General features: G+C 37.8%; 1 protein-coding gene and 1 pseudogene across 5 annotated transcripts in view; one reads left to right on the top strand and one right to left on the bottom strand.

Annotated features, from left to right (window-relative positions):
• PPP1R12B (protein phosphatase 1 regulatory subunit 12B) overlaps positions 1-27,782 on the top strand; it is a 242,776-nt gene that overhangs the window by 172,593 nt on the left and 42,401 nt on the right. Inside the window, exon 1 of one of the 5 annotated variants that reach the window (XM_025384575.1) lies at positions 20,431-21,397. The exons of the other annotated variants lie outside the window; for them this stretch is intronic. Coding sequence (XP_025240360.1) covers positions 21,296-21,397 — 102 coding nt within the window. The 5' untranslated portion in view covers positions 20,431-21,295. Of the gene's footprint in view, positions 1-20,430; positions 21,398-27,782 lie in introns of those variants that run through there. 5 annotated transcript variants of the gene reach the window in all.
• Positions 8,169-8,286, bottom strand: LOC112615941 (annotated as a pseudogene).

The raw sequence follows: 27,782 nt of genomic DNA, 5'->3' as shown, positions 1-27,782 counted from the left end.
TCTTTTGACTGATGGGCTATTTCAGCTGTGGTGGAAGTATGCAATAGTGGATAGAATCTGCTGGACACCCACCCTTAATATAGTCTGTCTATACATATATGGCAATGTCGATGCAATACACTGTGCCTCACAAATAGCAATGTAGATGATAAGATGCTTTTTGTTGTTTTTTTTAGAAAACAGTATATCTTTAGTATGTTACTTGAAGACTCGGGATTATGGCTAGCTGTGTGCCAACTTTCCATCCTTCAGACCTATAAAGTCTGAATCAGTTTGATTTTTTACTGTATTGTGGTGAAATTAAACAATTCACATAAATTTTTATTGTGGCCCATAGTTAAGGTTCTAGGAAGCTCTGAGATTTAATCTTGAGTTTTCCTTGCCACTTAATCCAATTTTAAATATTTTTTTTTTCTTTTTCTTTTGAGACAGGGTCTCACTCTGTCACCCGGGCTGGAGTACAGTTGTGTGATCTTGACTCACTGCAATCTCTGCCTGCAGAGTACAGTTGTGTGATCTTGGCTCACTGCAGTCTCTGCCTCTAGAGTTCAAGCGATTCTCATGCCTCAACCTCCTGAGTAGCTGGGATTATAGGTGTTCACCACTACACCTAGCTAATTTTTTTTTTTTTTAGTGAAGATGGGGTTTTGCTATGTTGGCCAGGCTGATCTCAAACTCCTGGCCTCAAGTGATCCGCCCGCCTCTGCCTCCCAAAGTGCTGGGATTATAGGCGTGAACCACTGTGCCTGGCCTCAATTTAAAAATTCTTAATCCACTCTTAACTTCCATTTAGTGGAACTCCAGTTTTATCCTTTCCTTTCTCATTGTCTTCTCTACATTTCTGTTCACATGAAATTTCTAATTGTACAGACTTTGCAGTGTGCAGAGTCAAATCTCTCATATCCTGTAACTTTGCTGCATGCTCCTTAGTTTTTTCTTTATCTACACTTATATCTGGTCAGTGTGATACTTTCTTTTTTGGTCTTCTCAGCTATTAGAAACAGACGTGTTTGTAGAAAAGAACTCTCACCATTTGTTGTGTCTGGGACTTGTGTGGAGGGTTTTTGTTTTGGTCTGGGTTGGTTTGCTTTTTCTATTTAAAACTTAGATTGTGTGTACACCCACACAGAAACTTCATCCAGCTACTAGGCTGTTCCTTTGCAGAGTGGTGATCAAACAAAAATATGCATCTAGTGATTCTTTCATTTGATTTGAAGACTGATTTCAGAAATACATGATTTTCTTCTTTTACCTGGCAGGTTATTACTGAGCAAGCTGAAGAATGGAGGACTCAGCCTACTTATAAAGTACCAAACTGTTAAGGTCACAGAAAATTATTTCTGGAAGGTACATTAGAAGTTGTTCTAGCCCAACTCTCTTATTTTACAGATGGAAAACCTGGGGCCCAGAAGAGGGCCTGGCTTAGCCTAAGCTGTATTATGACTTAGTATTAGAAAATGAACTAGAATATTTCTGAATTCCCAGTCCAACATTCTTTCCACTAAGCTGATGGCTGTCTTCCAGGTGCAGGAGTGCAGGTTGGTGCTTATTACAGGACTGCTGGCTGCAGTGGCTCTTCCTGGTGCTGTGGAAAGTACCCTCTTCTTTGCTCAGTCTGATTCCATTTATGGGAAGCAGTGACGAAGTTTGTACATAAGATTTACAGTAAAGTCTGCTGCTGTCCCAAGTTTCTTAACCTTTTAAAAGTCATCTTCCTTCTACTTCTGATTTCCTAGTACATCTATTACTTATTTCAATGTAAACAAATTCCAAATAATGGAAATATGTCTCTACTACAGCTTATTCAAGTTTGAACTTTGGGTGTATATGCTAATATTTACAGACTGGTGAGGTAAGGAAAATTGAACTGCTATTATTTCAAAAGTGAAAGCTACTCTGGGACTTCTAGGTCAGGGTGGCAGAGTGAATACTCTTGAATCTTAATTCCTCTCATTCAAAAACAGAAATTATACATAAATATTTTAAAGGTTTTTAAAAATACATAGTTATTCTTAAAAATAAGAGAAAAAAGTCTCTTTGGACCAGTAATAGAAAAGCCACTGTGATGGCAGGGGGTGGTGCTATGAATGGATATGGGCAATTGGGACCAGGGTTTTTGCAATGATCCTGTCTGTGCATGAACCCAGGACCCAAGAGCACAATGCAAATGGGAGCTGGGTTAGTCTAACTTATCCCAGCAGTGTCACAGCCAGGAATAAGCTGCTTGTTCCTGACCAGAAGTAAAGAAGAATTGGCAGACACAAACAAGCACAGGAAACCACTCAAGATAGAACTTGGACCCAAAATACTTTTGGGCTAAAAATTCAGAACTGGGCTACCTAGGAGGAAAGAAAGCCCAGAGCTACCAACTTAAGGTCTAGTTCAAGGTTGCCACATTATCAGATTTAAGCTGAGGCAACTTAGAACTGCCCTATAGATACTTAAAACTGTATATATAGTTACAGATACTTACATTTTTTAGTCATCATTAAAAATTGAGCCCTCAAAACTTTACAAAGAACTCAGTAAAACCTAAGATCATGAAAAAGCAGTCAAGAGAACCCAACAAGTGAGAGAAGTTATATCTGAGGAAAAAAGAACACTCTGAAGAGATTTAAAAATAAGTTAAAAGTCTCAATATATGTACAGAAGAAACTAGATTTTACAGAATGAAGAGCAGATAATGAAACAAGAAGAGAAAGCTGTGAGAAAGGAGCATTTAGACATCTTGAAGTGAAAAATATATTGAAATGTAAAAATACAATATTGAAGTAAAAGAACAGTTATACTGTACATACTTTATATAGCTTAAGAGAAAATTAGAGAATTAGGAAATAGAACTGAGAAAATCTTTCAGAATGCAGTTTAGAGAAAGTTAGAAGAAAATGAAAGAGAAAGATGGACATGAAGGATGACCTGAGGAGCTCTAACATGCATGTGCTAGGAGTTGCAAAGGAGAAAAAAGAATGAATAAAAAAGTGACATTAGTAATAACAATAACTGCAGCTAAGAATTTTTTCAGAAGTGAAGCTGAGTCTTCAAAATAGAAAATGCTGCCATGTGTAACACAGGATAGATAAATCCACAACTACATATATGATAATAAAATTGTAGGAAATTAACGATGAAGAGAAAATCTGAAATTCTGAATACAGATATAACAAAAAATTCTGAATATTGGAATGGTAGTTGAATTGGCAGTAGGCTCTGGCAACAGTAGATACTAGAAAACTGACTAGTATCTTCAAAGTGCTGTAGAAAAATAAGTATGAGCTTACAGTTTCATACAGTGGTTTATATACAGAGTGGGACCAAAATAAACACATCTTCAAGATACACAGAGCTAAGTTTTCAACTCACAAACTCTTGGTGATAAAAGAACTAAAGGATGTTCTTCAGCAAAGAAAAAAATAAATGCAGAAAGAAGTGGAATACAAAAGCAAAGAGTGTTAAAATATGAGATAAAGCTAATATGCTTCAAAAGATAGGACTAAATATTAGCAATAATATGGTATTAAAAGATGTAAATGTGTACTAAAGTCCTTGTTTGGAGTAGAAAAGACACAGATTAATTTTATAGACATTTAAAGGAAAAATATATTTAAGTATGTTAAATATAAGGATATTCAGTACAGTAATAGAAGTATAGAAATAGAAGGTGCAAGTTCTAAATCAGTAGAGGAAAGAGAAAAGATAGGTAATATTTTAAATGCTTTCACTCCATTCAATAAAGGGCAGGAAAGAAGATAAAAAGAAGCAAAGGAAAAACATGGAAATAGGAAATACAAAATAAAATGTGTAAGTAATCATAATATAAATTAATCTACAAAGCCAGAGAGATACTCAGATTATCCTTCCATATGCTGTTTTCAGAGTAACACTGAAAGACAAAAAATAAAAGTATAGGAAAAATTTTCTCTTGGTTACCACCAATTGAAAGCTGGCAACATGCATATCATTTGAAACATGAACATGTTTTTGCTTAAAAACATCAAATGACAGAAATATATGTCCTACTTATAAATAGGGAACAATCCACGAAGATGATATAAAATGACTCTAGATACTGAAAATATACTCTCAAAATATATAAAACAAAACTGACAGAATTACCAAGAAATGGCATATCCACAGTCAGTGTTGCAGATTTTAACACACCTCTCTTAGAAACCAATATATCGAACAGACAAAAATACTCAAGAACATAAAGGATTTGAACAACATAATACACCAGCTTAATGTAACAGATATATAGCACATGTAGGGCATGTGTATTGTGACCATGCTAAATGAAAAAATCAACACTCATTCATTCAACAAATACTTATTTGTCCAATATTTGCCAGATATTGTTCAAGGCTCTTGGAATCCTTTAGTCAACAATGTAGACAAAGATCCTGACCTGCTGAAGTGTACATTCTAGCAGGGAGTAAGATGAAAAGGCAGACCATAAACAACAAACATAATAAAGTGTATAATATGTTAGACACTGATGCAGTTTGGGAAAAAAAAAACTAGAAAGGAGAATTGAATAAAGAGGATTGGGTGGAGAAAGTACAGGTTGTAATATAAACAGTGGGTCTGAGTAAATCTTATTGACAGGTTGAGATTTGAAGAAACTGAAGGAGTTAGCCACAAAGATATCTGAAGGAAGAACATTTCTTCAGATGTACTGTAGTGAGGTCCTCTAGCAAGAGGGTACAACTAGAGCAAAGGCCATATGGTGGGAAAGTACTGGCACATGAAAGAAATGACAGGTGAGAGTAGCAGGAAAGAGAATCAGATCATCTGAATGTAGAGCATCATAGGCCATTTACTATGCACAAAATGAGGAGCCATTGCAGGATTTTGAGTAAAGGAGTGATGTGATCTGACTTAAGTTTTAAAACAATCATTCAAGCTGCTGTGTTGAGATTAGACTTCAGACAGAGGTAGCAGCTGAGCAGCTATTACAGTAATCCAGCCACGAAATGATGATAGGGGCTTGGATCACATGGCAGCAATAGAGTTGTTGAAAATTGGTAAGATTCTGGATATATTTGAAGGTAGAGCCAACATTTCCTGGAAGGGCTTGTGGGATGTGACAGACAGAGGGAAGAATTTTAGATGATTCCAGGGTTTTTTACCTAGGCAACTGATAGGATAGAGTTACCATCAACTGGCATGGGGGAGGCTAAAAATGAAGCAGGTTGGGGAGGAAAACTAGGAAGCCAGTCTTATTTATTTATTTATTTATTTATTTATTTATTTATTTATTTATTTTTATTTCCATAGGTTTTTGGGGAACAGGTAATCTTTGGTTATATGAAAAAGTTCTTTAGTGTGATTTCTGAGATTTTGGTGCTCCCATCATCCAAGCAGTGTACACCGTACCTAATGTGTAGTCTTTTATCCCTTACCCCCCTCCCACCCTTTCCCCTGAGCCCCCAAAGTCCATTGTATCATTCTTAACACCTTTGCATCCTCATAGCTTAGCTCCCTCTTATAAGTGAGAACATACGATGTTTGGTTTTCAGTTCCTGAGTTACTTCACTTAGAATAATGGTCTCCAGTTCCATCCAAGTCACTGCAAATGCCATTATTTCATTCCTTTTTATGGTTGAGTAGTATTCCACGGTATATATATATACCACAGTTTCTTTATCCACTCATTGATTGATGGGCATTTGGGCTGGTTCCAAATTTTTGCAATTGCAGATTGTGCTGCTGTAAACATGCATGTGCAAGTATTTTTTTCATATAATGTCTTCTTAGGAATCCAGTTTTATTTTTTATTTTTTTGGATGGAGTCTTGCTCTGTCACCCAGGTTGCAGTGCAGTGGTGCCATCTTGGCTCACTGCAACCTCTGCCTCCTGGGTTCAAGTGATTCCTCTGTCTCAGCCTCCCGAGTAGCTGGGATTACAGGTGCCCGCCACCACACCCAGCTAATTTTTGTATTTTTAGTAGAGTTGGGGTTTCACAGTGTTAGCCAGACTGGTCTAGAACTCCTGACCTCAAGTGATCCGCCCACCTTGGCCTCCCAAAGTGCTGGGATTCAGGTGTGAGCCACTGCACCCGGCCAGAATCCAATTTTAGGTATGTTGGTTTGAGATACCTATTAGATTTCCAACTGGAAATTTTGGCAGTTTGGTTATACAGATCTGCCAAATTGCTGTGGAGTATTTAGATGATATTTAAAGCAATGAGACTGTATCAGATAACAGAAAGAAAATATAGAAAAGGGAAGAGGGCCCAAGAAGTATCTGGTGTCCTTTCCAGTGTGAGTGAAAAAAAAAAAGTATCAGGAAAGAGATAGTTGTCAACAGTGTTAAATGTTGCTGATAGCGTCATGTAAGATGAAGACTAAGAACTGACCATTGATTTTGATAACATTATGACCTTGATAAGAGTGGTTTTGTTCGAATAGTGAGACAGAAAGCCTGACTGAAGTAATTTTAAGCCACATTGAGAAGAGAGGAATTGGAAACATTGAGAAAAGTTATTTTTTTTTTTTAAGATAAGTTTTTCAGGAAGGGGATTTGGCAAGGAAATGGAGTGGCAGCTTTTGGGGAGATAGAGTCAAGAAAAGGGTGTTTTTTTGTTTTGAGACGGAGTCTTGCTCTGTTGCTCAGGCCAGAGTAGTGCAATGGCACAATCTTGGCTCATTGCAGCCTCCACCTCCCAGGTTCAAGTGATTCTCCTGCCTCAGTCTCCCGAGTAGCTGGGATCACAGGCGCCCGCCACCACACCTGGCTAATTTTTTGTAGTTTTAGGAGAGACAGGCTTTTGCCATGTTGACCAGGCTCATCTTAAACTCCTGGCCTCGGGTAATCCTCCCACCTCGGCCTTCCAGAGTGCTGGGATCACAGGGGTGAGCTACTGCACCGTGCCGGAAAAGGGTGTTTTTTAAGCTACATGTTTGCTCCTGAGAATGATCCCAATGGAGAACAACAGCAACAACAAAAGATGATGTAGGAGGAAGAATGGAGAGCTGCTGTAATGAGGTCCTTGAGTAGGGTCTAGAGTACAAGTTGAAGGATTTGACTTCAAATAGAAGCATGTTAGGTTCATCAATGGTAACAAGTGAGAAGATGGTAAATGGTGGTTAAATGTGGTGATAGTCTGTGGAAGTTCTTTTCTGATTGCTTCAATTTTCTTAGTGAAATAGAAAGCAAGACCAGCAGCCAAGAAAGAACATGAGGAAGGAAGTGATAGGTGTTTGAGTTAAAAGGGAAAGGGGTGAAGTATTTATCTAGGAAAGTAAATGGAGTAGGGAAGTATCTGTGTGTGCATTAGAGTCCACTAAAGGTTCAAAGTGATGAATTTAAATTGAGACCAATGAGCATGGTTGTTTTTTTTTTCAGCCACATTTAGTTGCACAGGTGCAGGTGTGGAGTAGGCAGAAAATTTGATTTAAACAAGGTTGTAGTTTTGCCAAGCACTATGAGGGGAGAGAGGGGTGAGTGATGATAATAATGATAAATCATGGAATGTAAGCTCGATAAAGAGTAGAGTGAAGGAACATCAAGTGCATGAGAGACAGTGGAGATTCCATGAGGTTGAATGATAGTTCAGGGTCACCCTAGTAGAAAGAATAAGCTGGAAAGATGGGATCTGGAGATACAGAATTGAGATTATGGAGGGGTTATAGTTTTTTTGTAATGGCAACAAAAAGTTAGCTGGAGAAGAAAAGAACACTTCTGAAAAGTATAAACTTCCTTGTAGATACTGCATGGGTCAGGAGGTAATTATAATGAGAAATACAAAATATTTAGAGTTAAACAACAATGAGATTACTTCACATTAGATCTTGTAGAGTAGCTAAAGAGAGAAAGCTATAACCTTAAATACATGTTTAAGGTTAAAAATTTTGAATAAGTGAAAATAAATGAGCTAAGCTTTAAACTCAAGAAGTTGAAAACAGAGTAAGCCCAAATTAAGTAGAAGGAATGAAATAAAGATAAAAGCAGAAATTAATGAACAGAAAACAGAATAGCAGTAGAATAGTGTTAATACCAGAAGCTGATTCTTTGAAAAGATATAAAATTCAATAAACCTTTTTATTGTGCAATGTCCACCTTGACTGCAGTGTTCTAGGACTCAAAGGCATCTTATATGCTAGTCTGGGGCCTGGGATGCAAACAAAAACAGATCAGAGGCAGTTATTTTGGCAACAACAGGGAGAGGGAAAAGTCTTCAAGGTCCCTTAAAGCAACACGTATAACAATTGAGCTGCATACATAACCCGGGAATCTACTTTTTCCAGCCACTGCACACTGAGCCCCATTAGGGAGGTTAAAATGCAGTAAATCTTTGACAAGCTGAACTAGAGAAAAACTAGGTGTGGGCCGGGCGCGGTGGCTCACGCCTGTAATCCTAGCACTTTGGGAGGCCGAGGCAGGTGGATCACAAGGTCAGGAGACCGAGACCACGGTGAAACCCCATCTCTACTAAAAATACAAAAAATTAGCCGGGCGCGGTAGTGGGCGCCTGTAGTCCCAGCTACTCAGGAGGCTGAGGCAGGAGAATGGCGTGAACCTGGGAGGCGGAGCTTGCAGTGAGCCGAGATCGCGCCACTGCACTCCAGCCTGGGGGACACAGCGAGACTCCGTCTCAAAAAAACAAAACAAAACAAAACAAAACAAACAAAAAAAACTAGGTGTGAACAAATAGTATTAGGAAGAGAAATAGGGACAAAGTTAAGATAAACGTATTTAAAATATAAGATTATTTTGAGCAACTTTATGACAATAAGCTTGAAAACCTGATTTGAGTGGACACTCTTCTGGGAAAATATAAAATATCAAAATGACTTAGGAAGAAATGGCAAAACAAAGAAGTCCAGTAACCTTTGAAGAAATTTAATCATACTTCACCACCACCTCCCCAACCTGCTGCCAAAGACACCAAGCCTAGAGTAATTTGGGGGATGAATTTCATCAAACTGTCAAGGAACGAGTATAATAATACTTGTCTTACATAAACTGCTTCAGAGAATAAAAAGAAGGAAGCCAAAATCTAGATTGTTTTGCTTCCAGCTTGTTTAGTAACAACAAAAAGAGGCTAAGAACTGAGGCAAAGAAAAACCAAAATAAAGTCTGAATACTTCCCACAAACAGCATTAGAAAAATACATTTGATAATACCCAGGTGGTACAAGTTTTAAGGATTGGACCTTTGACTTTGTGCTCATCCTTCTGTGTGGATCAGCTTTGCTCTTTGATTCCAGTTATTTTAGTTCCAGTTGTAATGATGGGTTTTGGACACACTCAGTCTGTATTATGACCAACAGCATATATTTGTAAGCTAGGTCACTAATAGTCTGTGGCATGGAAAAATTTTTGTTTTAATATGGTGCTAACTAAGCATACAGAGGTTGACTCTGTAACTTTAACTCCAGCAACACACTGTTATCACCACCCAAACTGACCAGCCTAGTTAGTAACATCATATGTGGTATCATACAAACTACTTAGAACCATGCCTGGGACACTCAGCTGTTAGCTCTTACATGCCCTTTGTGCTCAAAGAGAACAATTTGTGGTTGTATGCCAGTCAACTCAGTCATCATGGAGCTTAGTTGTTTACTGTATTGCATGCTAAGCAGTAGACTCTAGGAATCTAATTAATTTGATTCTCACATTGGTCCTGTTTGCCACAAACATTGCCATGCCTCATGAACCTCACAAGTTGTGTTTCTTAGAACAGTGCATATGTAGTTCTTATACTCTGCAACAGTGTTTGCCTCAGCATAATTGTGTTTATGTGGAATTGCATTGGCATTGCAATGTGAGAATGACAGAGTTGATAGGACCATTAATGTGTGTACCCTGGGAATTATTTCCCTCATCCCCATAGCTGGCTGAAGAAACTTTATTTCTGAGTTATTATGTAGGGACTGAAAGGTTTTTGATTTTTTTTTTTGGTTGTTTTTTTTTTACATGTATGTACAGACTGTTTTTTACCTACAGTGAGCAAAAATAATCTGGACAAAAAAATAATGCTCTCCCTGTTTTTCCTTTCAAACGTATATATATATTTGAAATCTTAGGCATGGGAAAAAACTTTTATGTCATCTTCAGAGCTACAGCCATATGTTTTAGCTAGGACCAAATCTTAAATCTCTCCTGACAGAACCCTAATGAAGGGGACAAAGTGATCTCCAGTGGAAATGTGAAAGGCATAAAAACGAAAAGTTCGATATCTGGAGGATTCAGATGACACAAAAGAAAATAAGTTGAGGATAAAGGAAATGAGAGGATAAACCTGGTAGTACAATGACATCTTTCATCTTCAACAATTTAAAGTATTTTTACCTGAAAACATGAAGATAAAGTGTGTATAGATGACACATAGACAACTGATAAATGAATAAACATTTACACTGTATATGTCAGAAGTATCTGCAAAGCAAAAATGGTGCATGTCAGTTCATTGTTGACCAGGAGGAGTCTTTCGTATACTCTTCCAGGATCTATGTTATTTAAAAAAAAAAAAAAAGAAGAAGAAGAAGAAGTTAGATGTTAAGTTTGGGAGTATTTTTAGTAAACCCAGATGAACAGAGCAGCTTTTATTTCTGGATCAACTGCAAATTCACAACTCTGAAGACTAGTTGAAATGTTTAAAGTTCTAGATGAATCATACATAGATTGCTTTTCTTAGGGCTTTTTCCTTAAAACTCTGCAGTTAACTAAAAATGGGAAATAATTATTTTTCTTAACACCTGATGGACCATTCACCCTCATTTATAGGCTTTAAAGAAAACTAACAAAATATTTTTTAAAATCAATTTGATGACAATTTAAAAACTTACATAGAATTTCTGAACCTTCTTTAAGTTATAGGTTACATTTTCAAGAAACTGATCGTTATCAAACATGTGAGCTTAAATTTAAGTATGTTGCTACCAGGCAGTAATATGTTTTGCCTGGCATACAGATTATAAGCACAACTTAACTATCATAGATACCTTTGAGAACTAAATGGATTTATTTATTTTAAAAGTTATTCTAAAATTAATTCCATACCTTTCTTCTCCGTACCTTTCTCCTTAAGTTTTTAAAACACCTTTCTTGACATAAAATTTCTGTACGACTACACATATTTAAATTGTAATATCTGATTAATTTGAGGAAACTATCTCCCCAATTCTCCCTAACTCTTAACTGCACTAAATATTTATAGTCTTAACAAAAATTTCAGATAAATCATATGCTTTAAAGCTACTTATTCAGTGTTTAACTGACACTATATAGAACCCTTTTGCTACTTTTAAGCTAATCAAAAAATATATAATATACCCTGTTACTGCTTCTAATCAGTTCAAGCATTTTTTTTTCCTCATCAAGGTGCTGTGAGCATTTGGCAGGGTAATTCTTCACTATGTGGGTCTATTTCCAGAATAGCAAGCATTCAGCATCCCTGAGCCTGGCATTTGAAACACCAATAGCACTCTGCAATCATTGTGCCAATCAGTGTCCCCACATATTTTCAAAAGCTCTTGTGATAAGTGTTGCCCCTTCCCCTCCCTGTGACAAACCTCTGCCCCTTATACCTTTACTGATGTTTCTAGCCTATATGGCCTACAAAAAAAGTGTGAAGGGGGAGAAGCTATGTTGTTCACATTAAAAAGAGGTAGGTTTTCATTTCTGCTTTTTGTAAGCCATTGCTAAAATTAAATTTAATTTCAAAATATTAAACTCATGAACCAATTCTAGGACAGGTTTGCAGAATGATTTTCTTAAAGGACCTTTATAATCTCTTACCCTTAAATGAGTTTCTGAGACTTAAACATTCATGACACTAGGGCATGATTATTTAAATATATGGGAACAAGATTGGGAACATTTTGTCGGCTAGTAAGTTATTGTGAGCTCCATGCTGTGCAACTTGTAGATCCTGTCTTGCTTTGCCTCTCTGTTGCTGCCTTGTACTCCAAAATAGCACCATCTCTTCCCCCTACTCCTAGCAACCCACTAGAGTATGCATAAGCCGTTAGTGGATATATTTTGTTGGTCTGATTTTTAGCTTTTTTTGCTTGTTCACAAAGTGTCAAAGGCCCTTTATTACACTGAAAGAATTGCGTGACTTTTCTGTATTCTGCATTTCCTTACAAGTGGAATGAAGGCTGACTCTTTAAAGTCATTTTAGATGATTACCATCACAAAAGGAGAAGTGATGGTAAGTGATTCATTTTGTGGTAAAGTCCCTAATATGTCTCCCTCACTCAGGAGCATCTGTGCAGGAGTCAACATTAAATGTGAGTTATCATTATTGGTCTTTTCCATCACCCCCAAAAGGGGAGGATTTTCACATCACATAAATTAAAACAGGATTGAGATGGAAAAATCAAAAGAGAAGAAATGACTAAGAACCTCCTATTTCCTTTAGAACTTCTTATTTCCTGCCCCCAAGTAACATTTGTGGCCCTTCTAAGTACCCAGTAATAAAACGTCCCTATAAAAGCGTAGAGTAGTAAATGAAGCTGTTATGAATTCTAGACTATCTTCCAACTTGGCTGTGTGCTATTGATGGTCTCCTTTAAAAACAAATTGTTTGTTTAGTATGAGATCAAAATTATTTGTATAAAAATATATGGAAGAGTAGGGCTTGATATTAATTTTAACAGTATGGAGATCTTTGTAGTGATACAAATTTTGAGATTTCCTATAATCTCTTTGAAGACACGAATCATGTCTTAACAGAACTTTGTATATCCCTATCCCTAATAGTACCTTGCATAGAATAAGAACTTAATAGTTGTTAGTTGATGGAAGAAAAGTATCAGTTGAAAATAAAAATATTTTCTTTGGATCTTATATTCATAAACAGACTGAAAATGACTGCCCTGTTCCAAAAGGAGGAGCAGAGAACTTAAACTGTACTTCTTAACTGGTAATACTTGACTCATCACCTTCTTACCTAAATCTGAACTAAAATACTGTGTGTTGTACCTACTCAGAAGTTTATAAAACTAACCTACCAAAAAATTGCTTAGAGGAAGAGGCAGAGACATTTTTGAAAGACTAGGTAATGTCCACCTAACTATTGATATCCTTTGGGCCTTGAAGGATCTTGTGGTTTTGTTACCAGGAAGGGAGTTCAATCTGGACCCCAAGAAAGAGTTCTTAGATCTCACGCGAGAAAGAATTCAGGGCAAGTCCCTAGAGTAAAGTGAAAGCAACTTTATTTAGAAAGTGAAGGAATAAAAGAATGACTACTCCATAGACAGAGCAGCCCAAAGGGCTGCTGGTTTTATGGTTACTTCTTGATTACATGCTAAACAAGGGATGGATTATTCATGAGTTTTCCAGGAGAGAGGTGGTCAATTTCCAGAACTGAGAGTTCCTCCCCTTTTTAGACCATATAGGGTAACTTCTTGATGTTGCCATGACATTTGTAAACTGTCTTGTCACTGGTGGAAGTGTCTTTTAGCATGCTGATATATTATAATTAGTGTATAATAGTCATGAGGACGACCAGAGGTCACTCTCGTCACCATCTTAGTTTTGGTGGGTTTTGGCTGGCTTCTTTATCGCAACCTGTTTTATCAGCAAGGTCTTTGTGAGCTGTATCTTGTGCCAACCTCCTATCTCATCCTGTGACTGAGAATGCCTTAACCTCTTGGGAATGCAGCCTAGTAAGTCTCAACCTTATTTACCCAGCCCCCATTCAAGATGGAGTGCCTCTGGTTCAAATACCTTTGACAAAAGCATACCTATACCTTAGTCTACTATGTGTAATGCATTCCAGCATTTGCTATTCTGTTTATTCACTTTTTATTGATCTGGTTGTGGCCACTAAGTTGATTCATAACCTAACAATGAGTTTCATTGTACCTTTAGCTCAAGTGACTACCTGCTTCCATTAGCAAACCCAATTCTTTGGTGAACATATAATCTTAGAGTCCTCTGTAATGAGAGACTATCTTTCAAAAGTTGTTAGGAATTAAAAAAGAAAGTCACTTCCTTATGCCCCTTTCTCACTGTAGTGAGATGAAAAAACTCTGTTTTTTTTTAAACACTGTTAAACTTACAGAAATATTTCAAGAATAGATTAAAGAATTGCTGTATACCCTTTATGTAGAGATCACATTCACTTTTTTTTTTTTTTTTTTGAGATGGAGTTCCACTCTATTTTTCCAGGCTGGAGTGCAATGGCGTGATCTCGGCTCACCGCAACCTCTGCCTCCCAGGTTCAAGCGATTCTCCTGCCTCAGCCACCTGAGTAGCTGGTATTATAGGCATGCGCCACCACGCCCCACTAATTTTGTATTTTTAGTAGAGATGGGGTTTCTCCATGTTGGTCAGACTGGTCTCGAATTCCCGACCTCAGGTGATCTGCCCACCTTGGCCTCCCAAAGTGCTGGGATTACAGGCGCGACACATTCACATTTTTACCAGTTGTCCTAATAAAGTCCATTGGAGCAGAAAGATCCAATCCAGGATCACTATTTATACCCAATTTTTGTGTATCTCTAGTTAGACTTTCCTCGACTTATATGACCTTGTTTTTTTTGTTTTGTTTTGTTTTGTTTTATGTTGCCCAGGCTGAAGTGCAGTAGTGTGATCTTAGTTCACTGCATCCTCTGCCTCTTGTGCTCAGAGGATCCTCCCACCTCAGCATCTTGAGTAGCTGGGACTACAGGTGGGCGCCACCTTGCCTTGCTAATTTTGGGTTTTTTGTTTTGTTTTGTTTGTTTGTTTGTTTGTTTGATAGAGATGGGGTTTTGTGACATTGCCCAGGCTAATCTTGAACCCCTGGGCTCAAGAGATTTGCTTTCCTTAGCCTCCCAAAGTGCTGAGATTACAGACATGAGCCATCACGCCTGGCCGACCTTGGTATTTTTGAAGATAGCAGGCCAGTCATATATGTCCCTCAGTTTAGGTTTATCCAATGTTTTCTCATGATTAGACCCAGTTTATGCATTTTTGGCCACAATGTCATAGAAGTGATACTATATTCTTCTCATTTCATGCTATCAGTTTGTCATGTTACTAGTGGTCTTGTCTTTGATCGCTGAATTGAGATGACATCTGCCGGGTTTCTCCATGGTAGTTAGTTTTTCCTCCTTTGTGATTAGTAAATGTTGTGTGATGTGATACTTTGAGATTATGTAAACTCCAATTTCTCCTCTACTTTTACCCACTACTTTGAACATCATTAATACTTCTTTTTTGGATTGATTTTACAGTCATGGTTGCCAAATGGTAATTTTTCTAACTTTATTACTCCTTCTATATTTATTAGTAGGCATTCTATTGTAAGCAAGAACCTGTTCTCCTCCCATGTATTCTTTTCATTCATTTATTTATATCAATGTCTACTCAGGGGTTCCTAGTCAGTGGGTTATAATTCGTTGCTATCATTATTCATTTTGATGCTCTTATTATCCCAGGTTTGGCTTTTTAAGCAGGCTTTTGTGTCCTTATGTCATATCATTTAAGTGTTGTTTGAGAACTTTCTCACCTTCTAGCGCAAGATATCGGGCTCATTTTGTTTCCTTGCCCCAGCTCTGGAATTAGCCATTTCTCCAGGGAGCCCTGTTCCTCTTAGTAGAAAGTGGCATTTAGAAACAATAATCTGGGAACTAGGCATGCTAAATGCTGCTGGAGTGTTGCTCTTCCCAGGCCCCTTTCAGTGGACAGAGCTAGGAAAGACATATGTATGGATGCATTTGCTTAATATAAACGTATGTTTACATCTTTATTTCTTTATCTATCTATATTGAAAATCATAAGTTCATACCAATACCTTCAATTCCTACATACCAACATAGGGTTCTTTCTAGCTTTCCTTTTTTTTTTTTTGTATTTATGCCTGCCTTCTCCAACAATGAGAAACCTAGTTGCCATTTTCAATATGTTTACTTATTTGCTCAATCCCTTGTGTAAAGCCAATCCTCTAACTAAACCCAAGTAGACCAGGCTACTGCCTCACCACTGTACCCTCCTCTTATTGCCAGGCTTTGCCTTCTAAGAAATAAGGAAAGTTGGGAAGAGGTAAGGAGAAAGATAGGTAGAGATAAGTTTTTTCTTAAAGCATTTGAAAAGGAGATTCTGACGTCTTTTTCAGTAACCTTTTACATAATCACAAGGAAAATAAGTGCATAGAATATAAAAATTGATATTTAAGCTCTTTGCTTCAGGGTTTCATTTAGATTCTTACATATATTTTATACATGCATGTGCGTGTTAACCAAGCATTTTTTGTGATAATGACCATGTATTGAACATGACCACATGCTAGGCACTGTGATGGATGATTTTGTGTATGTGTGTGTGTGTGTGTGTATGTGTGTCCTAAACCATATAACAATTCTGTAAATAAGCATCCTTATCACTATTTTGGGTAATGAACCAGATAAGATTCAATGAGGCTGAAGAACTTGATCATACCAGTCAGTTAAGCAGGGGTTAGAATTTCAACCCAGGATATCTGACCTCAAATCCATACCCTTCCCAAACCATGTGTACTGTACTGTGCTATATTGCTAACATTGGAAATCATCACTGGGGAGCATTTTATCCAACATCACCCTTAAACCAAGCCATTTAGGATTTTTCAATTTAAAAAATAAAAAGAGGAAGCCGGGCGCGGTGGCTCAAGCCTGTAATCCCAGCACTTTGGGAGGCTGAGACGGGCGGATCACAAGGTCAGGAGATCGAGACCATCCTGGCTAACACGGTGAAACCCCGTCTCTACTAAAAAATACAAAAAACTAGCCGGGCGAGGTGGCGGGCGCCTGTGGTCCCAGCTACTCCGGAGGCTGAGGCAGGAGAATGGCGTAAACCCGGGAGGCGGAGCTTGCAGTGAGCTGAGATCCGGCCACTGCACTCCAGCCTGGGCGACAGAGCCAGACTCAGTCTCTAAAAAGAGGAAAAAGTAGAAATTACTTAACTGGTTCATTAATTTCTTCCTTTACTAACTTTTGGGAGAATTGAATCAATGAGAGTCAATGATTAGGATTCACATCATGAGGCATTTTATTGGCTTATTCACACATTAGATGTGTCCCATCTCAAAAACAAACATATGCAGTTCTTCTGTTTGATAGTTCTTATATTTTTTGGAAACTCTGTTGAGCTGACTACCTGGGGCTCTTAATTCAGTTATAATAACAGCCTAAAGTTTATAGACTTCTTTCCTCCTTCTTTTTTACCCACAAGAAATAAAATAGATGAACTCAACATCCTATCCTGCTTATCTGGAATGAGTTATTTTCTAAACAAGTGGCTGTTTGCAAAGCTCATCCTGTAGAAGTCTGTGGTCAAGAATATTTCCATTCAGTTCTTGTTTTCACAGGGGAATTAATGTCTTTTCAGTCAGCAAGGAACAATAAATGCTTGTTGGCTGTGTTGAAAAAAAATTAAATCTACAAAAAGACAAATGAAGAAAAAAAGAGCTTACATTCAGCTTTCTGGAGAATTTATCCATGTTCCTCTGTATATATGATGTGTTCCTGCAAGTGTCTCAAATACCCAGAATGTTACTGAAGGATTTGAATTGGTAAATCTTTTCAGATCTGTTTTTACTTTACTTTAATCAACCAAAGTTTATTCTTCAGGCAGTTGTGTTTTGCTCCCCTTTTATTGGCTGTGTGCCTTTGGCCAAGACACTTAACCTTTCAGAACTTCACTTTCTTCATCTGTAAGATAGTAATATAGTCACAAGTCCCTTAACAACAGGGATACATTCTGAGAAATGAGTTGTTAGGCAATTTCGTCCCTGAGCAAACATCAAAGAGTGAATTTAATACAAACCTAGATGGTACAGCCTACTACACACCTCGGCTATTTGGTAGAGCCTATTGCTCCTAGGCTACAAACCTGTACAGCATGTTACTATATTGAGTACTGTAGAGCTGGAACATGATAAGTATTTGTGTGTCTAAACGGAGAAAAGGTATTATAAAAATACTGTGTAAAAGATTAAAAATGATATACCTGTATCGGGCACTTACCATGAATGCACCTTACAGGACTGGAAGTTGCTTTGGGTGAGTCAGTGAGCAAGTGGTGAGTGAAGGCCTAGGGCATTACTGTGCACAACTATAGACTATTAACACTGTATACTTAGGTTATACTAAAGTTATAAAAAAGTTTTTTCTTTCTTCAATAATAAATAACCTTAGCTTACTATACTTTTTTTACTTTATACATTTTTAAAATTTTTTTAACGTTTTGACCCTTTTGCAGTAATACTTAGCTTAAAACACAAACACATTATACAGGTCTACAAAAATATTTCTTTATATTCTTAATCTATAAGCTTTTATCTGTTTTTTTCTTTTTAACTTTAAAACTTTCTTGTTAAAAACTAAGACACACACATGTTAACTTAGGCCTACGCAGGGTCAGAATCATCAGTATCACTGTCTTTCACTTCCATATCTTATCCCATTGGAAGGTCTTCATGCATGGAACTGTCACTTCCTATCATAACAATGCCTTCTTCAGAATATCTCCTGAAGAACCTGCCTAAGGCAGTTTTACAGTTAACTTTTATATATATAAGTAGAAGGAGAAGTACACTCTAAAATAATGACTAAAAATATAGTATAGTAAATACCAGGTGATAAGAATTTTTCAGTTCCATTATAGTCTTATGCAGCCACCATTGTATATGTGGTTTGTTGACCGAAACATCAGTTATGTAAGGCATGACTGTATGGTGGTATACTTTTCAGTGTGGTTGAGAGGATCAGGTGAGATAATATATGTTAAAACATTTCATAAAATATAAAAGAGTTTGTTATCGTTACTACTTTCTAGAAGTGGACGTAAGATAGAAGTAAAAAAAAGACAGAGAGGCCAGTTTGGAGTAAAAGAGATTTACATCCCTCTCTAATTGCCAGGGAGTGTGAAATCACTATATGAACCTTACAGAAACAGGTCAGGAAACTGTGTCTGATCAAGTTGTTCTTGCCATGTCTTTAAAGAATAATGTAAACCGGTGAGTTTCATTCACCATAACAAAAAAGTATCACTAAGCTTTCCCTAGCCAATCATGCTACCAAGCATGGGAATGTTAGTATTTAGGTTTACAACAGTATTTCTTTAAGTGAAAAGATCTAATGGAGACTCACCTTATCTGATGAGATTAGTTATATAAGCTATATCCTTAATATACATCATATAAGATCTGAATTCCCAAGATAATTGGCCCTTTTTTTTTTTTTTTTTTTTGTTCTTGTTGCCCAGGCTGGAGTGCAATGGCACGATCTCGGCTCACTGCAACCTCTGCCTCAATGTTTCAAGCAATTCTCCTGCCTCAGCCTCCCGAGTAGCTGGGACTACAGGTGCCCCCCATGACACCTGGCTAATTTTTTGTATTTTTAGTAGAGACAGGGTTTCACTATGTTGGTCAGGCTGGTCTCGAAATCCTGACCTCATGTGATCCACCCACCTCAGCCTCCCAAAGTGCTGGGATTATAGGCATGAGCCACTGCGCCTGGCAACAGTTGGCCTTTGAGACATAGTGTATTCTGGTTTATGATAGAATTGATCAGTCTTCTTTAGGAAGACTAAATAATTTCCAGGACCCCTAATAAAGGGGTTCTGATTCATTCCCAACCTAAAAGAATGAGTTTGTAAAACTCTTTTCAACCTATATTCCTCAGACCAACTTCCAAGTAGCTGATCACTTCCCTTGATTTAATTTCACAAAATTGATCACGGGAATAAAGAAGTTGTCAAAGCAATTAGAGGGAAAAGAATAGCATGTTGAGAAAGTTTGAAGTAAAAAGTATAAATTTCATGTGAAAGAAGGGAAAGCAGGATAGAGTTTCCAAGAGTCCAGAGAAAAGAGAGTTGTTACTTTGGGGATAAACCCGTTGGCTTAGAAAGCATTTGGCCTAGAAATTTTGGTTAGTGTAGTGGTAACAACAGAGTGCACAAGATTAAATTTTAGATGTTTCTTCCAGGTCAAATCCGAAAATCCTTCAACACTATGCAAATAAATTCCTCTCTTTTAAATTTCATTTTCCTGTACTTCTGAGTCCTGTAGTCTTGCAGTTGCACTACTGTCTATTTTCTCTCTTCATTTCTGACCCTTCTTTCTTTTCCCTCACCTTTATACCCCTTTCCATTGTCATTTTCCCTGATTGTGGCATCTTAGGAAACTCTGGTAAGCTTTATACTTACAGATCCAGCCAGTAAGGTCTGTAATGGACAGAGAACTTTCTTTGCAGTGAGCCAGAGCTTCGGTTTGCTTCCTCATGGTGCAACAGGAATGGCATCTCATTAAAATGGAACATTAAAGGCCTGGAGGTGCTTTGACTAATTTTTCTGTCTGAGCGTTGTTACTTAAGAGATCTAGAAGTTGAAAAATCCCCCTTCTCATAGTATTCAGAGCAATCAGTTTTAGAGACTTCTGCCTTCTCTGAGGCAGGGCACACTGGAAGGTTGGTGAAGTTTGCCCCTCAGCATGCCCCCAAAGAGCCTCCCTTTATTCCTAGAAGCTGGCAGGCTTTCTTTTCCTCCTACAAGTGGCAACCCGAATTCTGAGTTGAAAGTGAATCTTTGCCCTTGGCTCCTCTCCAGCATTCCTCACTGAGCGAATAGGGATTTGGAATGTCAGAAAATAGAAGAGGGGAGGGGAAAAGATGTGTGTATGACTGTGAGTGTTTATATGTAAAAGCAGCTTCGTCTGGGAGGACTTAGGGAAACTTGACTTCCTCAGACTGCTTCCTTCTTATAAACTCTTGGTTCCTTATTTATCATTTTGTTTTTGTTTTTGTTTTTTAAGTTGTTTGACCTGATTTTATCATAGTAGTTCCAAATGTCTTACAGTCCAGTGGAGTCAAGCTAAGGAATGACAGCATGATTTCCACAGGATTTGTATTTCTTCCCTCTGGATAAAGTGATAGTAGTTGTTCCCAGACTCGCTGCCGGCAGGATCCAAGGTCGTCTTTCCTCTGGAATTTAATCTGGTGTCATCAGGAACCTAGACTCAGGTTTTATTGGAGAGCAAGCCTCAATAAGAAGTGTCCTTTGAGGAGAATCAAGGACTCAATCTAGGCATAAAAGGTGTTGCTCAGCACAATACCCTCTACGGTAAGCTACCAGTCCTGAGAACCTGTGGTCAAAACTGAATTGAAAATATTGATGGAACTCAGACTCTGTGGAACTGGGGACTGGTTCAGAGCTCAAGACTATAATTTACAGGGCTGCTTTTATCCTTTATTTAGTTCTATCCAAAGTCATCTTGCATCAACTCAAAAGGAGAGATTCTGTGAGGGTAACCTACAGGGGAAATTTCCCAGCTTTGTGTGAAGAATCCAGTGGTTGAGTGTCTATCTGCATCCTGAGGAACCATGTCCTCTTTATATACCCGAAGTAAAGAATTCACTCGGAATAGGAAATCTCAGTCTGATTCTCCCCCAGCATCTCCTTCCCCGACTGCCAAGACACTCCGAGTAAGCAGCATTTTTTATTTACATATGTTCATAGATGGGTCAAAGGTAGAGGATGTGTGTGTGTATGTGTATATATATATATATATATATATATAACTGGGGGCGTTAGGTTTAGAGCAAAGGGATTTCAGAGCATATGGGAATCGGTACAGGAAAAAAGAAAATTTGCAAGTAAAGACCCTGTAAGCTTCTCTGCAAGAGGTTATGGTTCATAATACTTAATACAGTCTTAAGTAAAAGCAGACTTAAATATGTCAGGCTGCAGTTTCTGCCTTTTAGCTTTTAACTATCAATTGTAAACTGCTTAACAGTAAGATTTTACAGTCCTTATCACTTTATCTTACGAGGCTTTTCTTAATTTCTACGGCTATTTTAGTCACTGCCTTTCTTGTGTTTTATGGATCAATACTATGTTTCAAGAGAAAAACCTCCGAAATGGCCACAAAACTATATACATTAAACTTCAGTTGTGAAAGTTCCATGGTGTATTTGTGTATGTATGTATATATGTGAGGTAGAGTATGCCTTTGCCTATTTTGTATGTCTGTGAGAAAGACCAAAATGAGCAAGGAGTTATGACCACTTGAAACTTTACTCCTTAATCACCAAGTACCTTCAGGAAATTTCTTGCTTAAAAGCCCAAGAACTAACTAACTGTTGGCCATTGACAACTACTTCTATGGAGGTATTTGTGATGTCCTAGGTAGAACCATTTGAGACTTTTCTCCATTTTCTCTAATGAATGTCTCAATGAAGTGATTTGCATATGGGCATTTGCATCTAATTTAGTGTCTTCCCCTGTGGGAAGCTGACAAAAGCAAGAACTGCTACCAATAGCAAGTGACGAGAAGTTCTGATGGGCATATTAGGTAGCAGGCCATATAGCAGTTACTTTTTCGGGAACTAGATTGTGCTTTGCTGTATATACAGAGTAAGAAGAAGGATGGCCATAGCTTCCTTATTTAGGGAGCTACAGGGAGAAAATTTGCAAGAAGCCTGGATAGATTAGTGTGGGGTTGTTTGTTTGTTTGTTTGTTTTGTTTTTCAATTATTTTGTATCCATTTTCAATGTCTGTCTTACCAGTATAAATTACCATGTAGTAGAATTTGTAATTCTGTTGGTCTAAGACCTCAGCTAAGGATGAGAATACCAAAGGATATTGTTACAAAGTTATTTTATTCACAAGTTTTTGTGAGAGCACCAAGAGGGGCTCCAATATATATGTTACTGTCATCGAGTTCCAGGAGTGTCTCTTCAACATGTAGACTGGTACCTTTTTTTCCCAAGGAGCCACAGAATGCTTTCACCCCACTAGCTATTGGGTATTCTTTGGTGGCTACCAATCGAGGTCCACAAAACTGGACACTTTACTTCAGTTAGTGTTTATCTTTGCTCCCTTCCCTCATATACTCAGTAGTACCTTTAGTTGTAAAGAGCCCCTTATTAATGTCTCTTCACCACTATAACCAAAGCTCCCAGAGCAATGTGGTGAGCAACTAACAATTACCTGTTTGGTGACCTTCCCCCATTTTCCCTTTCTGTTTTTCCTTTGCTTTCTTAGAGTTAGGTACTGCTTTCGTCTTGTCTCACTTCTAACAGCTGCCATCCAACCTCCCTACCCTTGTTTCACAACCCCTCATCCCTGCCTTTTAGACAGAGGTCACAGTGGGAGAAAATCTGAATTATAGGAAACTAAAACATAGATGGCTTAATAAGAGACTGCTTCCCAATATTAGTGGTCACTGGATGTGGATTCCTACAATAGCATCAACTTACTCTAACCAACTTCCAGTGTCCAAATGGCTTGAGACTATGTTAAAGAGAATGTTGATTTTCATATACCACTCATGTTCCATTATGTTGCTTATGTCTTTAACGTCAGAGTGAAAGATATGCAAGACTCATTTGGTGGCTGCTGACACTAAGGACTGGTTATAAAATTATAAAATGAAGATTTCATCTCTTAAGATCTCCCTAGCCTAGTTCATTTTCTCTCATGTCCAACTAATTAGGGTACTCTTTAAAAACTGATTTTGATTGTTCTTTAACAACTGGTTTTGTGATGGTGTTCTTGTGCTCATATGCCTTTTGATACCTGGTTGTAACTGGCTGATCCTTAGCCACCCTGAAAGGTGGGTATTGCTATCCCTATTTTACATATGAGGAAACTGAGATACACAGAAGAGAAGTGGCTTGCCCAGCATTGCTCAACTAGTAAGCAGCAGAGCCTTGATTAAAGCACCGCGCTCGGTGACTCTAAAACCCCATATTCGCAGCAACATTGGCGTACATCTCAAATATATTTGAAGGTCAAGTTTAAGAACATGCTAGGGCAAATATGACAGTTAAAAGCTTACGTAGCTGTGGGAGTCCAAAATTTATCCTTGATGGAGACACAGGAAACCGAAATTGCAGGAAGGAGGAAAGCTGTATTTATAGGCCAAGGGAGGGAATTGACAGGCCATAACTGAATCTCCTGTGCCTGGTTCTCAAATCCCAGTCATACTCTCTGGGACCATGGAGCCCTCAGAGCCTGAGATCTTGCGGGCTTCAGGGTCTTCATACTTCTCTTTAAAGTGGAAATGCTTGAGTCTTTACAGTACAGATACTGGGGAGTTTCTGTGTGCATTTCAGAGTTCAGTGCATTTAAGAGTTAAGGACAGCTCTCTTAACTGTCCTCTTTCAAACTTCTTTGACTTGTTTGTATACATACATACAGTTTCTTCTAGAGATGGCACAGAGTTACAGAGGGACAGCCCCTGATCCAACATTCTTCAAAACAGAGGATTGAAATTTCAGCCAGCATTTAAAAGTTTGATTCTTTTTTGAGTGTTAACAGGGCTAAATAGTAAATGCCCCCATATAAGGAAAATATCCTTAGAGAGAATTTTAAAATAATAGCTATTCACATGGAGAGAATATTTTGGACACCATACCCTTCATCAAATGTTCAAGAAGTAGTAAAGGCAAACTGTAAACTGTAAGTCAAACAGGTTATTATTTTTAACTTGAGAAAACAAAAGGCAGGATGATTTTTCAGTGACTAGAAAACAAACTTTTATCATATACCTTTACTTTTAAACTAGTAACAGCAGCTGATACTTTTCATAGTTCAGTGTTTCTATACTCAGTAAACCTATGACTCTTTTAAATAATATAAAAATCTAATGTTTGCCTTGAGATTATGTGTAGGGAGTATACCAATGTACTCCCTAATGAAAAATCACTCATATGTGGAAGGTAATGCATGTTCTCACCGGCCAAGAAGATTTTTGTTTACCTTCTCTAGTTTGTATTTTGAAAATAATAAATATTTTTAATTCTCTGAACACAAAATTATGCTATTAAACATGGTTTTTAAAAATATACATCCCGGCTGGGCGCGGTGGCTCACACCTGTAATCCCAGCACTTTGGAAGGCTGAAGCCTTATGGACCACGAGGTCAGGAGTTCGAGACGAGCCTGGCCAACATAGTGAAACCCCATCTCTACTAAAAACACAAAAACTTAGCTGGGCATGGTGGCGGGCACCTGTTATCCCTTATCCCAGCTTCTCGGGAGGCTGAGGCAGGAGAATCGCTTGAACTCGGAAGGCAGGGGTTGCAGTGAGCCAAGACTGCACCATTGCATTCCAGCCTGGGCAACAAGAGCGAAACTCCATCAATAAATAAATAAATAAATAAATAAATAAACAAACAAACGCATCCCTCTTCCTCACTAGAGAGAATTTCATCCATCCTTTTGGCATGCCTTCACTCGCTCCTACCGACACTAAGAATGACTATTATAAGTGGTATGCTCCTAATATTGCTGTTTTGGTCTCTGTTAATCCTAAATAATGAAATAATTTTTTTTACTGCTACTTTTGGCTTTCGTATGAAGTTTCCATTAGTTCAGCATCTTTTTTGTGTCTAAAAGTTGAGGAGTTCCCTTAGTAACAGCTCTGATCATCTCTGATTTGTTAGGAAAGGCGGAAAAACTTCCAGATTCACTTGCATTTCTAATGGGAACCACACCAGGTAGATATTGATGAGAATTTGAAAGCTGAGTCTCTTTTCTCATACCGTGAAACAACCCTAATATAAGATGCTGGGTTCATACAATTAGTAGTAAAACTTTCTTTTGACAGTAATTTTACAACGTTAAAAAAAATTATTTTTCTTAGTCTTTGTAGTTAAAGAAAAAATTCTGAACTACAAATACAGTAGACACTTCTAGCTCTTGATTTTTAATCACTGTGTTATATTATTGGGTCTAATGTTTATAAATTCTATAAATTAGGAACTACTCAATTTAGATGATTTTGCATTTTTAAATCATCCTAAAAGTAAGAGCCAGGTAATCTTTGGTCAATATTCTCAAATTTTTATTATTTGCTAATTTAAAATTTTTTTGATACAGGGCATATTTAAAGGAAACAAATACTAGAGGATGTCCAAATTGTAGTGCTTATCTGATATTTATTATATTGAATAAATCTTGAAGTAAGTGGGTCATCACATGAACCCTGGGAATCTTTTAATTAGGCACATTTTCATTGTGTTGGTATTTGTTATAATAGGATTTAACCTGCATTTATAAAGCAAGATCAGTAGCATGTTCCCATTTAGTCTGGATTGCTATTCCTTCAATTCTAACATCTCAATTTTTTAAAATGACAAAGAAAAACAAAAAAAACCCAAAGATTTTACATAATATTTTTCAGTCAACCATTAATGTACATAAAGGGAACATTTAATCCATTAGCTTTGTTTTATAACCAGTCCTACAAACTAATTAGGGTACATTTGGTAAATAATTGAATGATAAAGTATTGTTGCCTTCTTGAGAGCTTGTCTACATAGCAACTTTAGTTAGCAGGCCGGAGGCATTCTGCCTCTTTGCCTTCCAGACTGTCAGTGTTGATAATTATTTTTTGCATGTGCTTTGTGCCCTCCTCTGACAAGTACCAAACATTTATTTAGCATATTATCGTATCCTGTATACATCCAACACTACATCTGATGCACTACCAATCTGGAATCCATTTTTACTCCACTTTATAATCCATTGTCATGGAATGAGAAACACTTGGTTGAACAATGCTAATTAGGAGTACAATCTGTTAACCATTTTTTTCTGCCTATTTAAAACCACGAGTGTATTCTTTTTGGGGGTTTTTTATTTCACTCAAGGAAAATCAATAGCAGTAATTGTTCAGCCCAAGGAATCTTCCTAGAACAGTAAAACCTGTGGGAATAAAAGTAGCTTTCTCATTTGGACCCATTACACGAATTCTAGGTAGAGAGTGGCCTAGTTCACTCATATTCTACGTAGAGCTGAAGGAGATAGCATCTGAAGTCTTGGTTTGTTGACCAGAGAGACTGGGAGCTTCGAAGGCATCAGCTCCCTTTCCTGCAAGCAGTGTCCTGCCCTTCTACTCTAATTTTTAGTTTCATGGTAAATGTGTATCAAAGCCACCTGCCCTATTGTGAATCCTCCCACATTTTATGAGTGTCTGCTTTGTAGTAGGCTTTATATTGGACACCGGAATTCATAAATGAAAGACACAGTTCCTGCCCTCAAAGGATTGGCAGTCTAATTGGGGAGATTAAGAAAATCAAGAATTAGAACACCAGGGAGGTGAATTTTCTAATAAAGACATAGGTTCAGGGTGTTTTAGATCAGCCATGTGGTTAATACACTAGCCTGATATTTGGAGAACAATAGAAGCTAGATGGACAAAGAAGAAGGAAACAGTACATTACAAAGGTAGAAAAAGAATATGAGAACATAATGGCATTATTCTGAGAGCTGCATATCGGTGTGGCTAGAACGAAAGATATATTTAGAAATGTAATAAGAAATGAGGCAGGAGGCTTAGCAAACCCAGGTCATGTGAGGCTTAGTATGTAATTTTGAGGATTTGGGGAGTTATCCTGTGGATAAAGAATAAAGGAATGAAGATTTGAAGTAAAGTTGCTGTGCTCAGAATTGCATATTAGAGAATAACTTTGGCAGCTGTGGAAGCTGGATTGGGAGGGAGGGTCAGGATGTGATCAGGTCATTGGCCCTTGATTGCAGTATTCCAGGTGAGAAATGTTAAGGGCCTGGGCAGAGATTTTTTTCTGGGAAGTACAGAGAAGCATTCAGTTGTTTAGAAGGTAGAATTGACAAGACACGGACTGATAGAATGGGGATAAGGATGAGCCTGAGATAGGGCAGAGTCAGGAGTGACTACCAGGTCTCTGGTTTAGGTGACTGGTTAGAAAATTGTATGATAAGGGTCAGGTGCAGGGGCTCACACCTGTAATTCCAGCATTTTGGGAGGCAGAGATGGGAGGATTGCTTAAGCCCAAGAGTTTGAGACCAGCCTGGGCAATGGAGTAAGACTTGTCTCTTCAA

The sequence above is a fragment of the Theropithecus gelada genome, chromosome 1 (genome assembly GCF_003255815.1).
Source record: "Theropithecus gelada isolate Dixy chromosome 1, Tgel_1.0, whole genome shotgun sequence".
In the NCBI taxonomy this organism is placed as follows: Eukaryota; Metazoa; Chordata; class Mammalia; order Primates; family Cercopithecidae; genus Theropithecus; species Theropithecus gelada.
The sequence above is the reverse complement of the archived record's forward strand: the minus strand, read 5'-3'. Positions and strand labels throughout refer to the sequence as shown.